Source organism: Engystomops pustulosus, chromosome 1, assembly GCF_040894005.1.
Source record: "Engystomops pustulosus chromosome 1, aEngPut4.maternal, whole genome shotgun sequence".
In the NCBI taxonomy this organism is placed as follows: Eukaryota; Metazoa; Chordata; class Amphibia; order Anura; family Leptodactylidae; genus Engystomops; species Engystomops pustulosus.
Genome location: NC_092411.1, coordinates 162,984,674 through 163,006,671, shown reverse-complemented (window position 1 = coordinate 163,006,671; position 21,998 = coordinate 162,984,674). Strand labels below are relative to the sequence as shown.

Here is a 21,998-nt window from a genome sequence, read left to right as displayed (position 1 = left end):
GTAACCATAGGTACAACTCCTTTTTGATAGACCTCCTGGAATTCGTGCTCAAGCAAAATTATTTTGTTTTTGATTATACTTACTATCAGGGATGGCTATGGGGGCTAATTGTGTGAGGAGACGCATGTGGTGGGGTGGTTCCGATTTATAGATGACATCTTGCTCTGCTGGACTGGGCCTGTTTCTCTTTGTCACAAGTTCATCCAACAGGAATACTTACGTCTCATGTCTCACAGTATTCAGCCGAATTTTTTCGACCTAAAGATCTCCATTCAAGACGAACAAGTGATAACCACTCTATACCGGAAAAAAACAGCCACAAATAGCCTTTTGCACTTTTACAGCTTTCATCCTTACCACATTCGTAAGGGGACAACAGGACAGTTCCTTCGGTTGAAACGCAACTGCATGCAGGAAGAAGATTTCCGTTCACATGCCCGGGACCTCACCCAAAGATTTAGAGCGCAGGGATACCCCAAGAAAGTTGTTTCCCAGGCATTTGTCAGAGCACGAGATGCCAACTGTGAGGCCCTTCTGCAACCAAAAATTGGTACCACTGATGACAGAACCAGTCACAGAGTAGTCACCAGTAACCTGTCACAGAGCCACTTTCAGCAACCCACCACCACCTTGGGGAGGGGCTTGAGTCTCAAAGGCTCCTTCCCATGTGGAAACTGTTCAATTTGCCCTTGGATGGAAGTATGTAGGAGTTTTGTGAATCCACTTGATCAAAAGGTATACAAACTGCATCATTATATCAATTCCCCGACAAAGAATGTTGTCTATGCACTTATCTGCCCATGTAGGAAGGTGTATGTTGGATAAACTTGAACTTGGTCGAAGAATTCAAAAGCATGCCTCCACAATAGGCAATGCAGAAACCCATTTCCTTCAAGAAAAGCCATTATCAACAGTAGCAGCGCACTTTAGGACATACCACAATAGTAAGACCCAGAGCCTACGGATAGTGGGCTTAGAGATGGTTAGATCCAACCCGAGGGGAGGAGATATGGTACCTCTTCTATTGTGTTGTGAATCACGATGGATTCACTGATTGAGTAGTTTAACACCAGGTGATATTAACGAGGAACAGGATTTTATAAGAGATTATAAATTGTAGGTCCTTGTCGAGGGGTGACAACCATGAAGGGTCTGAAGGGCTAGTCGCACATGTGGAACGCCCTGTTGGCACCCTGCCGCAGCAAGACCATCCCGCTTTGCGGTGGGCTCTGGTGAAGACCAGGTGCCACTTAGATTCTGGTCCCAGATGTCGGCTTGTACCACCTCCTGCTGTGGTCCAGAGGATCCTCACAAAAATTTTTTCTTAAACAGTGACCCTTCTGTATTGGTGAGTATTTTTACCAGTCCCCTTATGATTACACTCTGGTCTTCACTGGTCTCTTTTTCGGTGCTCATTTCACATTACGTGGTTTTAGCCAGTATCTTAGCTGCTGCGCTGGTATAGTTACTTTTTAGTTGTCTTATTTTACTGTATATAAACTGATGAAAATATATATATTTATATATTTTTTTTTTTTTATTATTTTTGCACTTTATATAGACCTTACAGACTTACCTGTTCTGTGACAGTACTTTTTCCCTCAGATATGGACCCAAAATGGATCATTAAGACCTTGTTGTATGTAATACTGTACGTTACTACCTTCAATAAGAGGACATTGCACCCAATATCTTCACCAAGAAAGCTTCTTCCAAGATGCTTCCCGAACTTGGAACTTTTACTCATAGAACTGTGGTCATACTGTTTGATGCCTACCTACATGTACACATTTTCATTTCAGTCTTGGGCTCTCTATGGGTGCTTTTTGATCATAGTTATCTCTAGTTGTTACTGTCTTTTTACTGGCTTTAGACCGAGTTGGTTCTGACTGTCCATCATCCGGTAACTTTCTTGTTCACCATTTCTGTATGTCCTTTGTATATTATGAGCTGGCGCATAAGTTCACAGTGGATTGTCACATTTCACTTTTATGCATTTTCTCTAAATCTGTTGTACTTTATTCAACTAGATTTTAGCAAATCTACAATATTTTACTGATATGAAAATTTCTTGTCCTCCTATGTTTATTACTACTTATGTGTGTGTATGTGTTTACAGCACTGCCCGTTGCCATGGCATGTCTATCTACATAGTGGGCATTATGCGATCTTGTTTTCTGAGTAATTGCGCACAATTATACAGTTTCGATTGTTGTGTATTCCTGTTCTTCGCCACTTCTGGTTCTTGGCCGTGGATGCCCGGGCTCGAGATACCTTGCGCATAGGTGTTCAGCAACATCAAGTCTTGTGCCTTATCCGTCAATTCCAGGTAGTCCTACTCCTTGTGGTTTGCAACATCTTCAGTACTATGACAACTCTGGTGAATTGGCTGATTGGGGGTAAAAAATATGGGGGACGTTAAAGGGAACCTACCACCACAAATCTACCTATAAAGGTAGATCAGGTGGTAGGTGGATCAATGGGACGTTAGGATAGCCCTTTTAAGGGATAATCCTCATGTCCCCACACTTTTTTGTTAACTTTTATTAGACTTTTATGCAAATTTACTTATGCAGCTACTGGGGCGTGGAGTAGCCGCATCTGAGGTTATACGAGGCGGCTACTCCACGCCCCGGTAGCCTCTTTTCCCCTCCTACTCACCATCTTCGGCACGCAGCTCCGCGCCCTCGTCCGGCGATCCTGCTGTCTGTGCATGCGCAGAAGAGCAGGCCCGTGCCTGTTTCGGAGCAGTGACCACGCAGGCGCGGGCCTGCTCTTCTCCGCATGCGCAGACGGCAGGATCGCCAGACGAGGGCGCGCAGCTACGCGGAGCTGCGCGCCGAAGACGGTGAGTAGGAGGGGAAAAGAGGCTACCGGGGCGTGGAGTAGCAGCCTCGTGTAACCTCAGATGCGGCTACTCCACGCCCCAGTAGCTGCATAAGTAAATTTGCATAAAAGTCTAATAAAAGTTAACAAAAAAGTGTGGGGATGTGAGGATTAGCCCTTAAAAGGGCTATCCTCACGTTCCATTGATCCACCTACCACCCGATCTACCTTTATAGGTAGATTTGTGGTGGTAGGTTCCCTTTAAATCACCCGGGGGGGGGGGGGTGTAGCATGTTATAGTATGTGTGTGTATATATATATATATATATATATAAATGCATACATACTTACCTTTGATCACCTGCCCCTTAGAAAGTCACATGGTGTGACAAAATGCGTGGGGTCCTCTTCCCCACAACCTTTGCTTTTTCATCTGCTGCTTGCCCTTACCAGCTGCAGACTCTTCCACCACCTCCAGTTTGTTTCTTTAATGGTGGTATTGTATTATTTACTACATACTGGCATTTCTCAGCTACACTTCACGCCCCATGTCTTTCCTGTTCGTGGTGTCATTCCATACAATAATGCCATCCTAGTACACGTGGTTGTGGCAGTGCAGGTGTTTCTAACTCATATTGGGCAGTTTTTCATCCACATTCTTTACTTGTAACTTGTTTGGCATGTTGTGGGGTTCATTAGTGTAGGACATAGCTTTGTACTCCTTTTTAGTGTTTTTATTTGTGTGTGTTTTGCATTGTCATCTATTTGTATTACTAAAGATTCCCTTTACATTTGGTCAATGAATAACATTGCTTTATCTTGTTGAGTTTTGGATCATTGTTTGATGCATGACCACCATATTGCTACAATGCCTGCCTCATCTTTGTATTTTCCCGAAAACACAATCTAACAGGCAGTTACTGCCGACAGCCCTTAAGACCTCCATAGGGCTGCCATGGAAGTAATCTGCACCTCTGTGGTGACCTACTGGGTGAGTAGCCGGCACTGCTTCATAGACCCCGCGGGAACCATGACGCGGCATCTATGGGGTTAAACAGCCGGGATTGCGCGTATTGCTTTCACATAGAACCTAGCTCCCGCAGCGATCGCACATGCTCTGCTACCGAACCCAGGCGATTGCCAAGGCATACATGTACGTTGGGATGTGGCAACAGACCGCATTTCCGACATACATGTACGTCCTAATGTGCCAAAGGGTTAAAGGAAACCTACTATCAGAAGTAGATTTGATGGTAGATTCCTCCTGTCTGCCTCTACCCTAATCTGTAATTTATTACTCCTGGAACCTAACCTAACTTGTTAAAAAACTTTATTTAAGTAATATGTAAGTCAAGTGCAGAGGCTACTGGGGCGTGTACTAGCCTAACCAGGCACTGGGAGCTAAGGCTAGTACATGCCTCAGTAGCCTCTGCAGTTAATTTAACAAATTGCCCAGTGTCTTGGCGTAAGCATTACAGCCTTGCGACCTGGGTTCAAATCCCAGCAAAGAGTTTGTATGTTCTCTCCGTGTTTGTGTAGTGGTCCTCCGGTTTCCTCCCACACTCCAAAAACATACTGGTAGGTTGAATAGATTGCGAGCCCCATTGGGGACAGGGACCGTTTTGGCAAGCTCTGTGTAGCACTCTGTAAAAATATGTGCGCTATATATATAAAGGAATTATTATTAATATTAAATTGGGTTAGGTTCCAGAATTATTAAATAACAGATTAGAGCAGAGGCAAGCACAAGGAATCTACAAATAGTTCTACTTCTGATAGTAGATTCCTCATGGTAGGTTTCCTCTAATTTTGATGGTAAAAACGCACCATACAAGTCTATGGAGCTACATCAAAAAAGCATTGCACTCTGAGACACATGCAACTGCAATGCATTTTTCACGCATCAATTGCCATAGAAAAGATAGAGCTCAGTCCTGAGTCCTTTTCACGCGCATTATCTGCGCTTGAAAAACGCATTGAAATTGCATTGAAAATGCGCGTGAAAAACTGAGACACTGAACAAACTCTGACTGAAAACTGATTGATCAGTTTTTCACTGACCAAACCCTGATCAAACTCTGACGTGATCTGCAACGCGAGTGTAGAAGGGGCCTTAACATCACAGCATACTAGAGTTAATGGGCTGAGCTCACAGCAGGTCTCAACGGTATAATATAGCTGACACCTACCTCTAACTGCCATGGTCAGTGCTGCCACTGAAAGAGGCAGTTAACCTGTTAAGTACTCCAGTCAAACTCAGCTGCTGGCCGCTGCCATCTTGGATGGGAAAATGGCGCCTCCTGTGACATCATCAGAGGGCGCTGATCGGTTGCCATTGCAGCATACGGTCTTAAAGAGACTTGTGGGTCTGCCATGGACACTGGTTGCAGGCTTTTAGAGTTTAGCAGTAAAACTCTAATATAATGTAGTACTCTAGAGCAGTGAAGGCGAACCATTCAGTGGCCGAGTGCCCAAACTGCAACCCAAAACCCCCCTTATTTATTGCCAGAGAATCGTGGGGCTATCAGAAGGTCCTCCAAATATAAATCTGCCCTGTCTACTCATTCTCTCTCTTCCTACAGTCCCAAGTAAGTATCACTTTAATATATAACTGAAAGCAGTTAAGATGCTTGCAACTGCAGGAAGATTCTTGAGTGACTCAGGTACCCACAGAAAGTGCTCTGGTGGGTCTCAAATACCGTATTTTCCGGACTATAAGGCGCACATAAAAGCCTTGGATTTCCTTAGAAATCCAAAGTGCGCCTTATAGTCCGGTGCGCCCTATGTATGGCGCAGGGCAGCGGACCCTACTTACATAGGTCCCCGCTACCGGAGACAGCAGATCTCCAGCGGGAACTGCAGACCACGCGGCACGAACAACTTCTGCCGCGTCGGTCTGCAGTTCCCGCTGGAGATCTGCTGTCTCCGGTAGCGGGGACCTATGTAAGTATGGTCCACTGCCATCCTCCACCTCCCCCTCACCTTCCCCGCGTCGCGTCTCCGCGTCGCGTCTCCGCTCCGCCCCGGACCTCCGCCACGCCCCCGACCCTGCGTCTTATAGTCCGATGCGCCTTATATATGGAATTATTACATATATAAGGCGCATCGGACTAATGCGCCTTATATTCCGGTGCGCCTAATGGCCCGGAAAATACGGTAATAGTGAAAAAATATTAAAAACTGTTTAAATCACCCCCTTCCCCTAAAAATAAACAGTAAAATCATTAGTTATGGTAAAGTCTGAAAATGCTCATTCAATTAAAATATAAATAATATCTGAACCACCACTATTTCACTATTGTTCCATCCATAAATATTGAAATAAAAAATGATCAAACAATCATGTAAATTTAAATAAATTGACAGCTATAAATCACTGTCAATATGAAGGCAAGGGATTTTTTTTTCCAGCTTTCCAGTACATTGCATGAAATATTAAAATGTGCCACAAAAAAGTTAAATTTGTACCGCAGATAACAAGCCCCCACACATCTCTGTAACTGGAAAAAAATATAGAAAAAAAGAGTTATAAGTTTTGGAACGAGAGGAGTAAAAAAACATATAAAGGCAAAAACGAGTCTGAAAGTCCTGAAAGGGTTCATGGTTAGTAGGGGATCAAATACTGATTTCTCTCAGCATAATGCAAATAAATGTATATAATTAATACAATGTGATTTTCTGGATTTTTAAAATTAGACAATGTTTATGTCTTGGGCTTGTCAGTGGACAAACATACAAAATCAGCCAGGGATCATATAATTATTTCCTTCACTGTTATTTATGAGACATGACTATTGAAATGATTAGAAATCCATAGAAAACGGGGCTGCATTCATTTGTGAAGCGCATGTAATACATGTCAGGTGGGTTTCCCATTCTGTTTTTTGAAAACATATTTTATACATTACATCACAGTAAGGCATTGCAGATACATAACAGAAATCCCACACATTGAGTTTCGCATTCTGTTAGGATGTATCCAGTCACGATAGGATATATCATGTGACTGGAGACCTATATTCCACAAAGCGGATGGCATATGGATGACACACGGAATGCGTTTCCGATCATATGGTCAAGAAACTGATTACATGCTCAATGCATTTACACGATTTCTGTAATTTAAAAAAAAAATTGTTGCGTACAGTTAATTTTCCACAGTTTAACTACAACATTGCTAATTGCTCGAAATTTCTTTATGGTGTTTTTACATAAATCAGTAACCCTGAAGGAAACCATAAATTCACCATCTATTAGAATGGCAATCATTTCTTTGTGGTTTGGACGACTATATTCAGTGGTCAGGGTGTGACCCTCTGCAGTGTGGCACCCTAATGTTTTTGGGAGAGCTTATTTCACTGGCCATTCTCACTCCCAAGAATCCCAGTATTCCGAACCACCTGGAAGCATTGCACTGTGCCATGAGTACAGCTATTAGTGCTAGGACTATGTTATGTCCCTGAATAATGTAGAAAGGGGCCACATAATGACGGCATGACACCATACATGTATGACTGGATCTGAGTTGGGAGGAGGGACAGCTAAGAGTTTCATTCAGACTTCGGCAGCCATCTTAAATCCGTTCTGAGAGGAAAGCTAATAACTATGTTCAGCTCTACACCGCTCCGTCTTCTGCCAAAGTAGAGAACGTACCACGCAATTTCTTTTACTTAAGTATTAATTGCGCTCCTCTTCCCGATCACACGGTAAACTTTACACTACATTTACAAAGCGTCGTGTAATCCGAGAAGCGACGAAGAACGACTAAAATTCGGCCTCACAACACGAAGGATTCGATCATGAGCAGAGATCCTCCCATGTGATTTGAACGCTAGGCTGTCAATCATCTTTCCCTCCGTTTGTGATTGGCTCATCGAGAGGAGGCGGCGGAGCACTCTCCCAGTGACGGTAAAACATATACAACTTCGCTGTGATATCTCTTAGTATCCTTTCGCATGAGACGAGAGGAAAGATAGTCCATTTCTCCCGCCCTCTTTTGCCTTGGGCTGGGGGCTGTACGTGGACAGCGAAGTGTGAGTACAGTTTTTTGGGGTGTTTGTCACCATGTACGTAAGAGGGAGCGAAGTTAAGGGAATAGACTGCTGAGGGAATGTATTTTTTTATCGAGGTTATGAAAGCTACAATAATGTTCCGATAAAACATGCGTGTTGGGAAACATGAGTGGTTGTGTGGAGGCTGAGGGGCGACTGTGCCGACGCTAAAGTGGGCCCGAACTGAGGGAAAATATGCCGGGCCGGGCTGTATGGAGGTGGCACGAGCGGGAGGTTGGTAGCAGACGGAGTGGGGGGAGGGGTGAGCCTTCTAGAGGGGGAGGAGGTGGGCTTCTCTACTCCCCCTCCCCCCTTACTCGGTCTCTCTCGTTACATTGTAGATATAGAAGTAGTTACAGTTGCCGTTTCCCAGTCTTGAAACAGACATCTGTATCCCCCGCCCTCTAAAATCCAGTCTGGAAGGGGCAGTCACTGGAGGGACCCCTGAAGTCTCAGCAACTCCATCGCTGCACCTTTTGTTTTTTTCTGGACTCCTCTCATCCTGCTTCTTGTGGGGGTTGAATTATTTATTAGCAGCTCCATGAAATCGTGAAATCCTCCTGAATTGTGTGGACTTTTGTAGAGAGGTAAATTGCCGCATAGATCCGCTTCTCTTCCCATGTTGTATTTGTGCAATTGTTTCCATCTGCTGTAAGTGCGCATTGCTTTTGCTTTAGGCCTTGGTGAAATAAGGAATACAAATAGAGGGTGAGATGGATGAAAGATTTCTGGATAATCCTCCCATCTGAGCAGAGGTCTTTTATGCAAATGTGGATTTCCAGTTTGTTTTTTAATGTCTTTTCTACCCATATTTTTCCTGAGCAATGTTCCAAACAAGTATGCTTTCTTCTTAAAGGTGTACCAGGCCAAAAATACAAAGTGGAAACGTAAGTTTTACACCCCCCCCCCCTTTCCACTCCCTCTATTATGCCAGGGTGTTTTGATATGTTGGGTTTTAGAACGTTCCTTTCTGTAGAAAGCTTGTAACCCTTACTGAGTAGATTGTATGTGTGGATAAAAGCTCACAGACTTAATGTTTTGTTTTGTGGGTTGTGCTCTCCTCAGACGCATGGCAGGGGTGTAATGGTGGATGAGAACCTTTTGTCCATAAGGAATTGGTTCTTCCTGAGTGAGTTTGGCAGGCTCGGTTTGTTGAAGGAGGGGAGGGATGAGAGGGAGGTGGTGGTTGTAGAGAGGAGGGGGGGTATCTTTCTGTGAGCTACAGAAACATCTGCTATGTGTTAACTGGGTAGAACAGGGACTCGAGCATTCATCTTGACAGGAAAAAAAGAAACTTCTGTGTTGGGTAGTTCATAGATTTCTACTTCACGTAATCCTTGATCATTTGTTGTTTTATGTTCTGTTTTGTGCATGAAAAAGTTGCTTTGTCCTTTTTCGCTTACATGTGTTTGAAGGATCATTGTTTTGTCAATAGGAAATGAATATATTTATCAAGCAGTTTTTTTTTTTTTCATTTACAATAACACTTAGGACACTTTAGAATTTTGTCTTGGGGCAGTTAAGGGTAGCAGTGGTGTGGCTTGGTAGTCACAGCTGGGGAACATATGTATCACAACATAATTTTAAAGAAAAAAAGTGCCCCCCCTTCCATAAAAAGAGCCATAACCAGTAGTGATGGAACACAAGGGCATCTTAACATTTGCCCCTACCTCTGCTCAGTTTCTTGCCTTGTTTTGGCTCCTTGTGTTTATATAAATAAATGAAATAAATGACTTGTGAATTGGCCCATAGCTGGATTCACGCAGTATGTACTTGCAGTGCGGCAGAAGGCAACATTAGGTTTTCTGTCTGTATTATGTAATGAGAAATTTATTTTATATTTTCCTTAAATCATCGGATAGGTTTTATATAGCTTGACCGCATGACCGCATGTTTCTTTATTCCACATTGTTTGTCTTATCTCTGTCTTGGATTTTTGTTGCAGCACAGTTTTTCACATATTTTATTTTTTATTAAATATTGGGTTTATTACACTAAGTAGATGGGAATGGGGCTCTTCCTAGAGTGTCTGGTGCTGATTGGATCCAGTGCACCAGTAAAGGATTTGAGAAATACCTGCAATTTTTGGGGCATGTTACCCTTAAACCCCCACTCACATTCTGGTGATGAGTTGTAGTATAACAAATATACATAGTGGTTTTTGAACACCATTCCTGTAAAACATCCAAGGCCTTGCAGACCATTGGAGTATGCATTGTTAAAGCCACACTTGGAGCATCTGGAGTACTGTTGTATCACAATTCTGTAGCTGAATTGGTGTTTTAATGAATTAGTGTTTTAACCAGAGATGGGATGAAGTAGAATTTAGGCCCATGGAAACAATTTATTCTTCAGGAAGTAAGAAAACATGGTATGAAAACTTTTCTAGTTTTCCCATTTGTATTATAAAACAATTTACCTATAGGAAGTTGTCTCAAGTCTTCTGCAAATAATGTATCGCTTCAGTTGCCCCCATCTTGGATTCTACAGCCACTAGAACCATGGGTCTGATGTCCTTGTAAAGATGAAAATCTTGCTATAAAAGCAGAGATGCCCAACTGTATATTTATCTGCCTGTATATTTAGCTTCAGATAAACCTTCAGTTTACCAATTAAATATTGGTACATTTATCAAAGTGCCTAATGCTGAATTATACATTTTGGCGTATTATAAAATTGTCTAGTTGTACTTTCCTGTACCATCTAGTACAGTGATGGCTAACCTATGGCACTGGTGCCAGAGGTGGCACTCAGAGCCCTTTCTGTGGGCACTCAGGCCATCATCAGAGAGGACTCCAGGTATCTTCCTGCAGTCCCAGACAGCCCAGGACTTGCTGTGCACAGAAATATTTTAAAGTCACAGCTGTACCTGGGGCTTTATTGGTGTCCTCAGGGTGCTGCTATCAATGAAAACTGTGACAGAGAAGGGAGTATAAATCACAAATGAAATTTCTGTGTTGGCACTTTGCGATAAATAAGCGGGTCCTTGTTGTCGTTTGGGCACTCTGTCTCTAAAAGGTTTGCCATCACTGATCTAGTAGGTGGTGTAAAGTCTACCAGATTTTGTTAGGCAAATGCCCTTTCCCAAGGACCTGCTCCTTAACACTCACCAGTTGCAAAAATGTTATAAAACTGTCTGAAACATTTTGAGAATTGTTGTTGCACTGTGTATTTTGGTGCAAACTATGACTCTCATAACCAGATTTATACATCAGCCCAAGTTGGTGTATAAATCTGCCGATTGCTCACAGTACAACAACCATCACATGTTTTGAAAATTGAAATTTTCATCTTTAGGCCTCTTTAATGTTTTTGTGGTTAGTTTTCTTCTACCTATCCTATTTTTAGCTGTTTTTCTGTTTAAGCTTTTGTCTGATTTTTGATGTCCATGGAAGTTTCTGGAGTTAGGAGGATTTTGTCCCTCAACAAACTAGGTACTTTGCAAATTATATTGTGATTTAATTGCTCATATGCATATGATCAATTGTTATACATCAATGAAAGTCGCATAATAAATTAAATATATTTAAATCTGTCAATATTAAATTCCACCCCTGTATGTAGCTGTATTTTTTTTTTTTTTTTGTACCATAAAACCACAATTATTCTTTTTCTATATAGTCTATATCTATTATTCTGTTATATATGCATATTTGAGCTGTGCTGTGTTAGATGAGTTCCACACACGGGGTTTCCCTGTTGTCCATTATAGGAAACTTCCAAATATCTAAATTTACTTATGAGAGTTTAAAGAGAACCTGTCAAAACCTTGCCATATGGGACAAAAAACCATCCATAGGTCCTTATGGATGTCCCAAATCGCCCTTTAGTCCCTATGTTCCTGCTATGTGTAAAAAAAAGTTTAAAGAGAACCCGTCATGCAAAATAACCCCCCTAAACTAAATATATTTTCATAATCTGCCATTAGAGAGCATTGCCTGTATCCCTTCATTGTCCCTCTACATGCCTGTAAACCTAAGCAATGAGGTCCTAAAGCTGTATGCAAATGACCTGTGAAATGTCCAATGAAGCATTAGCATATTCAAGCTGTCCACTCTATTCATGAGTGGGAGGCACAGCCACACCCCAGTGCTTGACTGACAGCCTGTATAATGATGTGAGGCTGTATAATGCTGTGCTTCCTGGTGCTGGTGGCCATGCCCCCTGCAGCCTGTGTGTGCATGTGTGTGTGTTTAGGAGAGATACAGCAGCTCCAGGCAGCCATGTTACATCAGAACATGTCAGATTCATGTGTAGCTGATGTCTGTGTCTCTCACCTGTATATTAGGAGGATGCAGCATGTCAGCAGATGCAGCACACACACACTAGCCATGCTTTACTATACATTACACACAGACATGAGCAGGGGGAGGAGAGGGGAGGGGTAACCGGGGTGACATCACTGCCTCTGATCATGTGACCAGCCTCATTTACATGATAAAAAATAGATGATTTTACAATGAATAATGTATGAAATAACTAGATAAAGGCTGGGATGGATCCTTGTGAGCTGCTCCAACAGGTAGTAGTGACAGGACTAGTGGCAGATACCTGATGACAGGTGTCCTTTAAAGTTACTGTGCTCCAGAGAAGTCAGAGTATACACCAAGCTTCACTGCACTTGCGGAACTCGTCTACTACCAGATTACTGTTGATGGTGTCCTAATTAGACTGGGGATTGGGGGCTGTATTTTTTATTTTTCTTTTCTAGACGGTTTCTTGCCTTTTTATTAATGAGATCTGGGGAATTGCTCCTGGCAGGGAGCAGGAGGCGGCTTTCAGTGGCGGTGTGAATAAATTAAAAGCCGTGGAAGCCAAGAGGTGCTCCGGCGCCATCAGCCTGAGAGTCTCCAGGACTTTTACAAAGTTCATATTTTGTTAAAAAAAAGAGTAAAGGAAATGTCTAAAAATCAGTCCGCCCCCTTACCCCTAAGACTAAATACACAGTCTAATTGGGACACTATCGCCAGTAATCTGGTGATAGATGTCCTTTAAAGAATTGCACAGGCGTGGGAAAAAAGATGTGATACAACTCATCTCTTTAGCACTCATGGAGGTATTTGGGAAAGGGTGAAGGGGTGATATGGGACACTAAACCACCAGTCCATAAGGACCTCTGGGAGGTTAGGTGTCCCAATTCGCCCTAAGGCCGTATTTACAGGACAGTAGAGGGTTATATGTATAGCAGCTTGCTTGCAGCCATACATGCGTCCCCCATAGACCGATAATGGCCGCAGGAAGCCATATGGTGCCGCTCTGTACATGGGGCGAAGATGGGACATTTTTTATCTTTCCCTGTGTTGTGTGCCGTGCACTGTGGCTCGCTAAGTAGAGGGGCGCGGTCACCCCTCCTCCTCGATCGCAGCTGATGTATGCCCAACCGGCTGTAGCCATGCGGTCATATGTCAGTGTGCATGTAGCTAAACTGGTACGGCCACGCAGGCATACGTGTGCGTCTAAAGGAGCCGAAGACTAAGTGTCCTTGGTGTATCATGTTTAATTTTGATGGTAGATTTCTTTTAAGTTAATTAAGAGGATTGCCCCAAATTCCCTGAAAGACAGGAGGGGGACTTTATTGTTGAAAGATTCATCTATAACATTTTGTCCAGTGTAAAATAATTTTAGCACTTTGCTGAATTTTATGCTGAAAGTTTATCTAAATGTTTATATCAGGGAGACTGTATATTCTAAATAAATCACTATATATTATTATGATGACTTTTTTAGTGATGGTGTAGCAGGTTTACTTTTTTTGTTACATCAAACATTTTCCTCTGATAACAAAGGAGGACCTTTGCACTCATTTTCTCAGTCCCTATGTTTTATTGATATTGTTTCTAATTCCCAATGGAGCCAGAAGAATTAGAACTTTTTAAACTTTTCCATATTTTAAGCATGGAAAAATAAAAACAGTGGTATGTGAACTTTATCAAAATGGGTCAATTTGGGACATGCCCTTCAAGAGTAAGTCCATTGCACAGACAATGCAGACATCCATCGCAGATGTTGTCACGTTGGTGTCAAATCATTAGAGGGACCTTTTATCCACAGTGTTTTTTTTTTTTTTTTTTTTTTTTTATAACGTTCCTATACTATCTGCAGCTGTCCTGAATTTGTCACTACAGATTCTCTTGTGTATATTACCAAGCTCTTTTGTGCCAGAATGTGTAAATTTAAACTAAAGAAGTATGGGTTTGAGAGAAAAGGAAGTTCTGAAGGACTAGCCTAGAGCTGCAGACTTGAATTAAAACTTAAAGAAGATTTACTGATGGTAGATGTCCCAAACTTGCATGCTTCTCCTGTCTGTCAAGAGATGATCTTGCTTTTATGGAGCCTTGGGACATGGGCATTGTTCTAAAAAAAAAAAAAGACTTAATAAAGATATTAAAATGATCCGCAGTTTAAGAGCTACGTCACCCGAGCGCATCTCTGCCCTTCCTCCTACCAATATATTCATGTCCCCTCCATGTTCATGGCGCCTATCTCCGCCCAGATGTATTGCTGAGTGATTCTTGCTCAATTGAATTTCTTTATAAAGACTTTTAAAACAATGCAGGTGGACTTCATAAAAGCGAGTTCATCACCTAACAGATTGGACTAAGTTTTAGGTCCTTATCATCTGGCCCATGGCTTCTTGTTCTTTGAAGTGAGTGCCAGGGACTCCGAAGCACAGGCAATCTGATTGTCAGATTGCCTGGGAGAGGAGGAGGTGAGCGCAGCTCACCCCCGCCCCTCTCCATAGGAACATATGGCGCACGGCGCCGTACTACAGAGAAAGATGGGACATGTCCGTGCGCCCTTTGCCGTCTATTTGTGTGGCTACATGTTGCATTTGTAAACCCAATACGAACACCATGTGTGCCTGCACCCGGACCAAAACTTGAAACGAAGTTTGAATACTTACTTTAGTGCATCTTTTGTTACCTTTACCTAGACATCTTTTATTAGTAGCAGAACTGTTAATAATGAAATGTTGAACTTTATTTTAAGCATTTGCTTGACATTTCTTGTTAAAACTAATTTTTTCTTGTTAAAACTAATTTCATTAGGGTATCCGTCTAAAACTGGATAAATATGAATTCGCAGCAGAGAATGGCAGTGGGCACGGACAAGGAATTAAGTGACCTTCTGGATTTTAGCATGGTAAGTGGTAAAATAGTATCATATCCCTGCGTTCTTGCCCTTATTTTGCTTTGGTTTCCATATTGTAACAAAAATTGGCATATATTTTATATACACTTTTCTTAAAATGTTAATTTTATATAATATTATATAATAAGATATAGTCTCACAACCAAATGCTCTCAGCTGTAAAAAACATGTTTCATGTGTGGCAATTGTTTTTCAGTTGTGAACTATAGTCTGAATGGTCAGCGAAAAATGTTTCGGCTCTCACAGGTAGCCTATTGGACCCTGGCTTTGGCAAGTGCGCTCGCCACAAAATGGGCAGCTGGCTCATGGCTGCCTAGATGTGCATGGGTAATTACTCCCTCAAAGGATAGGGCAGGTCCCACTCCTCCTCTGATTTGCGGTACGGTCGCTCACCTCCCTGTGGAGAGGGCAGGGTTTGGCAGCGCTCACCTCTTCTCTCACCCCTAGCCAGCTTACGTTTCACCGCACACCTCTGCTCATGCTGATGTGTGCATATTATTGTTACTTTCATATTTACCTTTAACACCATCCTGACGCATGTCGGGAATGGTTGGATGGAGAGGGCTCATGAACAGAGCACTCCCCCTACAAGGTGTGTATCTGCTGCAAATGCATTCACCAGTAAAGCTTTCGGTCAGTGCCATCACCAGTTGTGGGCATTAACCATGCAAAGCTGGCGCCATATTGGGTTCGATCACCGGCCCCCGTGAGATCATCTTGTCACTCAAAAAATGAGATCTTAAACAGAAATGTACACTGTATTATGAAAGTTATAAGCATCATAAGATGGCGAAATGGAGACTTTTTTTTTAAAAAAAAATTCTTAGAGGGTTTGTAAAAAAAATCTAATCTTATTATAACCTACATAAGTTTGAGTGTTCGGCTCCTTCCATCTCTATGAAGCTGAAGGAGATAGGGCCTGACTTGTTTTGTGGAAAAGCTCCTTTAAAGAGGACTTAAAGTAAACAGCTCCTAGTGCTAAACCTCTTGTTAGCAGCGATAAACTGCTAGTTGCAATAAATCTAGCGGACACTGCCGTGCAGTACAATAGCAACGCTGGACCAAGCTCAAAGCGGCATATTTATGAGGGGCCGGTCTGAGGCGCTGCTTCTTCCCTGAACTGCCTCTCCCTCTCCATAGGTTGGCGGTGACTGCAAGGCTCCATGGGGCAATCTCCACCTCATAGTCCCACCCCCTCATGAATACATTTTTGTTGTACTGCTAAAAATGGGGTAGTGCTAGTGCCTTTTTTATGGGTGACAGGTCCTCAAGTCCAATGTGTAGATATTTGTCTTGTTTGTCCCTAAAGAATCCTTGTTGCAGATGCCAAGAGCTTTGTAATTTAACCCTGAACGACCAGGCCCTTTTTCATTTTTGCGTTTTCATTTTTCGTCGCTGTACTTTATTGTACCTCTAAACATGGAATAAAGATCCTCACTTTTTTACTACTGGACATTGGATGTCTTGGAGTACTGCTTACCTTTCGTGTGTCATAATGTGTTATAGTTGTTGCCGTGGTCCCAAAATCTAGCATGTTTATGATCTTTACTGTTCACTTATATTTGTATATTAGTTCTAGGGAAAGGGGGAATATATGGATTTTTATGTGTGGTGTTTTTTTTTTTTTTTTTTTTTTTTTTTTTTTCCTTAACCATTTTTTTTTCTTCAGACCCCCCCCCCCCCCCAAGGTACTTTAACACTAGGTTGTCTGATTGAGCCTACCTTATACTGCCATACAACAGTATACTTTATAATCAATGTTTTTAAACGCACTGAAAATGCATACGTTTTTGCATGTTTACTATGCGTTTGGCTGCTTTGAACCCATTTTTCTTAATATCTGGAAATGAAAGCAGTGTGCACATATGCTTACGCTTCCAGAATTCAAGAAAAACTAGTTCAAACCAATTAAACATAATAAACATGCAAAAACGCATTAATTTTTTTTTGTGTTTAAAAATGCACCAAGAACGCATACTGTGATCGTTATTGGCGGTTTTGGTACTATTTGCATGTATTGCTAGGCTGCATTTATCATTGCTATTTGAAAGTGTAAAATACATATATGATAAATGCATGTAAGCAGGTGTCGCCTGCGCACTAGTACATAACATGTGTGTCCAGACTTAGCTATTCATTGCATGGGGATTTTTTTTTTCTTTTTATGAAAAGTGCATAATTGTATCCTTGCTTGCACATTAATTCCCTATAGAATCTCCTTGTTTCACCGGGATTACCCGGCTTCTTCTAGGATGACCGTGTTGGGTCATACGTTTAGCATCCATGGCCATAGCATAGGGATATAATATCAGAGGGACAGTGTTAGAATCACACCGGGGTTCAGAGGAGGACTCTAGAGACGGCGCGATGGATAGTTACCTTAGCCGGCAGTCTGAGTCGCAAAGCAGTACGCGACTTGATACTTACCAGACAACGTAGCCGCAACCAGTGGAGACGTGGCGGGTCGCGACTTCTGTTGCAATCCTCTCTGTTAAACACAATCGGTGTTGGTGTAGTACAGTGCTGCGAACCGCAGCGGTGTACTGCTGGTGTCCTCCCCGGTCTGCAAATTTCCTATAGCGGATCGCCGAGGATTCCGGTGACACACAGCCGTTTTGTTTCCTCCAGAATAGATGGTGGAAACTTCTTCAAGAAAAATGGGGGGGGGGGGGGTTAATTGTTATAAAATAGGGGACCCCTACCCACGAATACATCCCCGGATATCACCATATATCCGACTTGGCCTGGATTAAGTGTGACAATCAAAAATGTCACACTGGTAAAATTATTACCGTATATTCCGGCGTATAAGACGACCTGGTGTATAAGACGACCCCCCTACTTTCCTGTTAAAATATAGAGTTTAAGATATATTCACTGTACAAGACTACCCCTTTTCCAACGCATACAAAACACTGGTAAAAAAAAAAAAAAAACAGATTTGAATTTAACATGGTCCTTTTTTTAATTTAAATTCTTGTGACATGCAGGTATATAGCAGGAAAACTGGCGCTCATAAACATAAGGCATAAAACAACATTACCATCTTCCATTTTACTGTAAATGTTACCATACTGTACCTTAAATTTTTATTTTATTAAATATTCCATGCTATGTACTCAGAAGTGGGAAAAAAATTCCAAATGCAATGAAAATGGTGAAAAAAACGCATTTGCGCCATTTTCTTGTGGGCTTGGATATTACGTCTTTCACTGAGCGCCCCAAATGACATGTCTACTTTATTCTTTGGGTCGGTACGATTAAGGGGATACCAAATTTGTATAGATTTTATAATGGTTTTCATACATTTACAAAAATGAGAACCTCCTGTACAAAAATAATTTTTTTTATTTTTGCCAACTTTGATAATATTTTCAATGATATTTTTAGGACTGTACGACCTTTTGATCACTTTATATAGATTTTTTTTTTATATTTTTCAAAATGGCAAAAAAGTGCCTTTTTCAACTTTGGGCGCTATTTTCCGTTACGGGGTTAAACGCATTGAAAAACCGTTATCATATTTTGATCGGGCATTTTCGGACGCGTCGATACCTGATGTGTTTATGATTTTTACTGTTTATTTATATTTATGTCAGTTCTAGGGAAAGGGGGGTGATTTGAAATTTTAGGTTTTTTTTATTATAATTTTTATTTATACTATTTTTCAGACTCCCTAGGGTACTTTAACCCTAGGTTGTCTGATTGATCCTATCATATAGTGCCATACTACAGTATGGCAGTATATGGGGATTTTCCTCCTCATTCATTACAATGTGCTATCAGCACATTGTAATGAAGGGGTTAAAACGAAATAGCCTCGGGTTTTCCGAAGACCTGCTGCTATTTCGTTTTAACCCCTTCAATTTTAGGGGTTAATATGTAGCAAAGACTTACCGGCTATGGAGAGGGCTCAGCCCGTGAGCCCTCTCCATGCAGCGCAAACCGACCTCTGCCGTCAATTACCAGCGTATAAGACGACCCCAGACCAGATTTTATAGTCTTCAAAAGTCGTCTTATACGCCGGAATATACCGTAATTATCACAAAATCGCATACAAGGTTTTTAATAAAAAAAAGAACGAATTAAAAGTTACATTTTTTATTTTTCTAATCACTCACAACTTTTTCTATCTTTAATCCCTCCCTCTTCCCCTTCCCCTTCTGATATACATCCTATGATTTCTAGTCATTTGAAGTAGGGCAATGGCAAACTTAAAATGAATGAAATTGCTCAACGCTCCTATAATGATGCTTCGTGGTCCTTTTCTAGTCTCTAGTTCATTCTCTCTTGACACACAAGAAATAACAACATAATCAATGTAAGGCTACATTCACACCTAGCATTTTGGGCATGTTCATTGTATATATATGTCAGGAAAGCTCTTGGCATAAATGTTGAATGTATATGCCATGAGCATATACATTGACAGTGTCTGTTACATCAGCATAAAACACTGTATGATCTTCCTGCTGGAGGTAACCATATATGCTCTGAATGGCATCCATGTCCAGCCTTCGCTGTGGGTGATTCCCCAGTGATGTAGCGGTCAAAATATGAACCCTCGCCCTCATTTGGGAGACACTTGGAGTGTCGGCATGAGCAAATCCCCACCTGCTATTGACTGATCCTTCTGCTGCCCTCTGTAAGTATCCAACTTATCCTCACAACAAAACAAAAAACATTGTATAAATGCAGCCTTGCTGTCCCATATAGGACTCTGCTTCTCACATGATTCGTAACTTTGAAAGTGTGTCAAATATTTTAGCAACAAAGTTGTCATATACGTAGACCATTTTCACTTGAGCTAAATATCACCATACATCCCAAGTCCAAGAGCGGTTCTGCTTTGCCTGAGTTTAAAGGAAACCTACCATTTAGAATGGCAGGGGTAAGCTGTAAGTACCGAGCACCAGCTCAGGGTGAGCTGGTGCCGGTACTTACTTTCGTTAGTGTTATAAACCGCGGTATTGCGGTTTTAACACTTTGTAAACTTTAGAGCAGGAGAGGCTTCGGCGCTGCGCGCGACAGTGCGCGCGCAACATCTCCGGTATTTCCTATGTAGGCGCGCGCACGCAGCGCCGAAGCCTCTCCTGCTCTAAAGTTTAAAAAGATTTAAAACCGCGATACCGCGGTTTATAACACTAACGAAAGTAAGTACCGGCACCAGCTCACCCTGAGCTGGTGCTCGGTACTTACAGCTTACCCCTGCCATTCTAAATGGTAGGTTTCCTTTAAAACAGACAAGCTTGATCAATTGTACTTGGACTCTACTGTTCTGTGGTGAAGAACAGACTCCTTGCATCATATCGCTATGTTGCACAGTGTCCCTTCTTCTGCACTGTTTTCGGTCCATGAAAAGGACATAGCCTGGTCTGATTAAAGGACCAATTGCGCTTGCCTGGTTGTGCACGTAAAGGGAGAATCTCTTGTTTATGATCCTGTGTGCTATGTCACACCTCTTTGCCTATGAGGTTTTGTGCATGTGTTTAAGTAATGGTGATCAGGCTGGTGACACCTGGGGTTTAGGTGATTTCCCATTGCTTTTTGATTCTTTATTTTGATGAATCTTAGACACAGCATCTTTACTTCCTTTGATTTCAAATGGGATACTTGATTTGGCGTCTTTGCGTTTAGTCCATTGCATTTTCTGTGGTCTGCTTTTGTGAGGGTCATTTTTCATTGCATTTTTCGGAGTGGTTGCTTATTTTGAAAATGGTTGCTTGCATTTCATAACGCAAACCAAAAATGCAATCACATTCAGAAAGAGAACAAGCGTTTTGAAGATGGAAACGCAACCAGGAGGCTCCAAGCCTTGATGACTCTTTGCTGAGGATGACCAGAGAGAATGAAAAAATCAATCTAACAAGTCTGATTTTAAATGGTAGCAGCCTTACTGACGGTTCCCTTTTTAAGGCTATTTTGACACATTGAGCTTAAATTGCATTTAGAAATCATTTCAAGCTCATTGGTTGGGGAAGAGTTTCTACCTAATGCATATGCGTTTAGACCCAAATCCTTGCATTCATTAACTAGCAACGCATATTTTGCTGGTTAAACACTTGGCGCACTGCGTCCAATATATTTTGGATGCTGGGCACTGGACTTTAACGCTCAGCTTCCGTATATCGGACGCAGCGTTGATGACTGCTCAGCTCGAGATTGGTGCTGAGCCAGTATCATAAAAAATGGGGTGTCAGCTGTAACTAACAGCTGTCACACCAGTGTAATATTTGTGGTCACGGTGAACTCCGATCACGTGTGTTTAACCCGTGGCATTTTAAACTGCTTCTGGGTTTTTTCCCCCACAATGCTTGTTCATGTCCCATGATGGAAGAAATAAAAAGGTCCAAAAAGAATTTTATGTAATAAAAAATACATTAATAAATGCCCAAAATCCCCGTCAAGATCTAAGACAATTCCCACACTTACAGTATCACTGCGTCTTTACCGACCTGAAGAGTAAGAATAAATCGTAAATAAATCCGCACAATGAATGCTGTAAAGCAAAAACTGTTAAAACCCTGTCAAAAATTAAGATTTTTACCTTTTTCTTCCCACAAAAAAATAAAAAAAAAACTGTGCTCTGTACTCAGGAGAAATTACATAACAAATTTTAAGATGGGTTTTCTCTTATCTTTTTTAAATGTGTACATTTTAGGGTTAAAATAATGTGTTGCTGGCAGAATTAGACCATTCTAAATTTCATCTCTATTTTGATGTAATTACTATAGAGATCTCAAGGGGTTAACTCTTCGGACCCTTCAGAACAGAAAATGCCATAACTTTGGCAAGAAAAGGGTGAGCAGCACGAAGTAGGCATCGTTCTGTTTGTTTTTAAAGGGGGATATGTGATTGGTAAAATCATTACTTTTATGCTTTAACCCCTTCACGCTCCGCGGCGGATATATCCGCCACGGAGCGCAGTGACTTAGCGCTCAGTGGCGGATATATCCGCCACGGCGCTTA

The 21,998-nt window shown here is 41.8% G+C and overlaps 1 protein-coding gene across 9 annotated transcripts in view; it reads left to right on the top strand.

The window, feature by feature from the left end:
* The first annotated feature begins 7,435 nt into the window (after positions 1–7,435).
* TCF3 (transcription factor 3) overlaps positions 7,436–21,998 on the top strand; it is a 71,927-nt gene continuing 57,364 nt past the window's right edge. For 4 of the 9 annotated variants that reach the window (XM_072113725.1, XM_072113716.1, XM_072113723.1 and 1 more), the window contains exons 1-2: positions 7,721–7,859; positions 14,927–15,020. In XM_072113725.1, coding sequence (XP_071969826.1) covers positions 14,952–15,020 — 69 coding nt within the window. In that variant the 5' untranslated portion in view covers positions 7,721–7,859; positions 14,927–14,951. Of the gene's footprint in view, positions 7,893–8,177; positions 8,465–8,733; positions 8,765–14,926; positions 15,021–21,998 lie in introns of those variants that run through there. The other 5 variants (XM_072113693.1, XM_072113698.1, XM_072113709.1 and 2 more) reach the window with 5 other exon arrangements.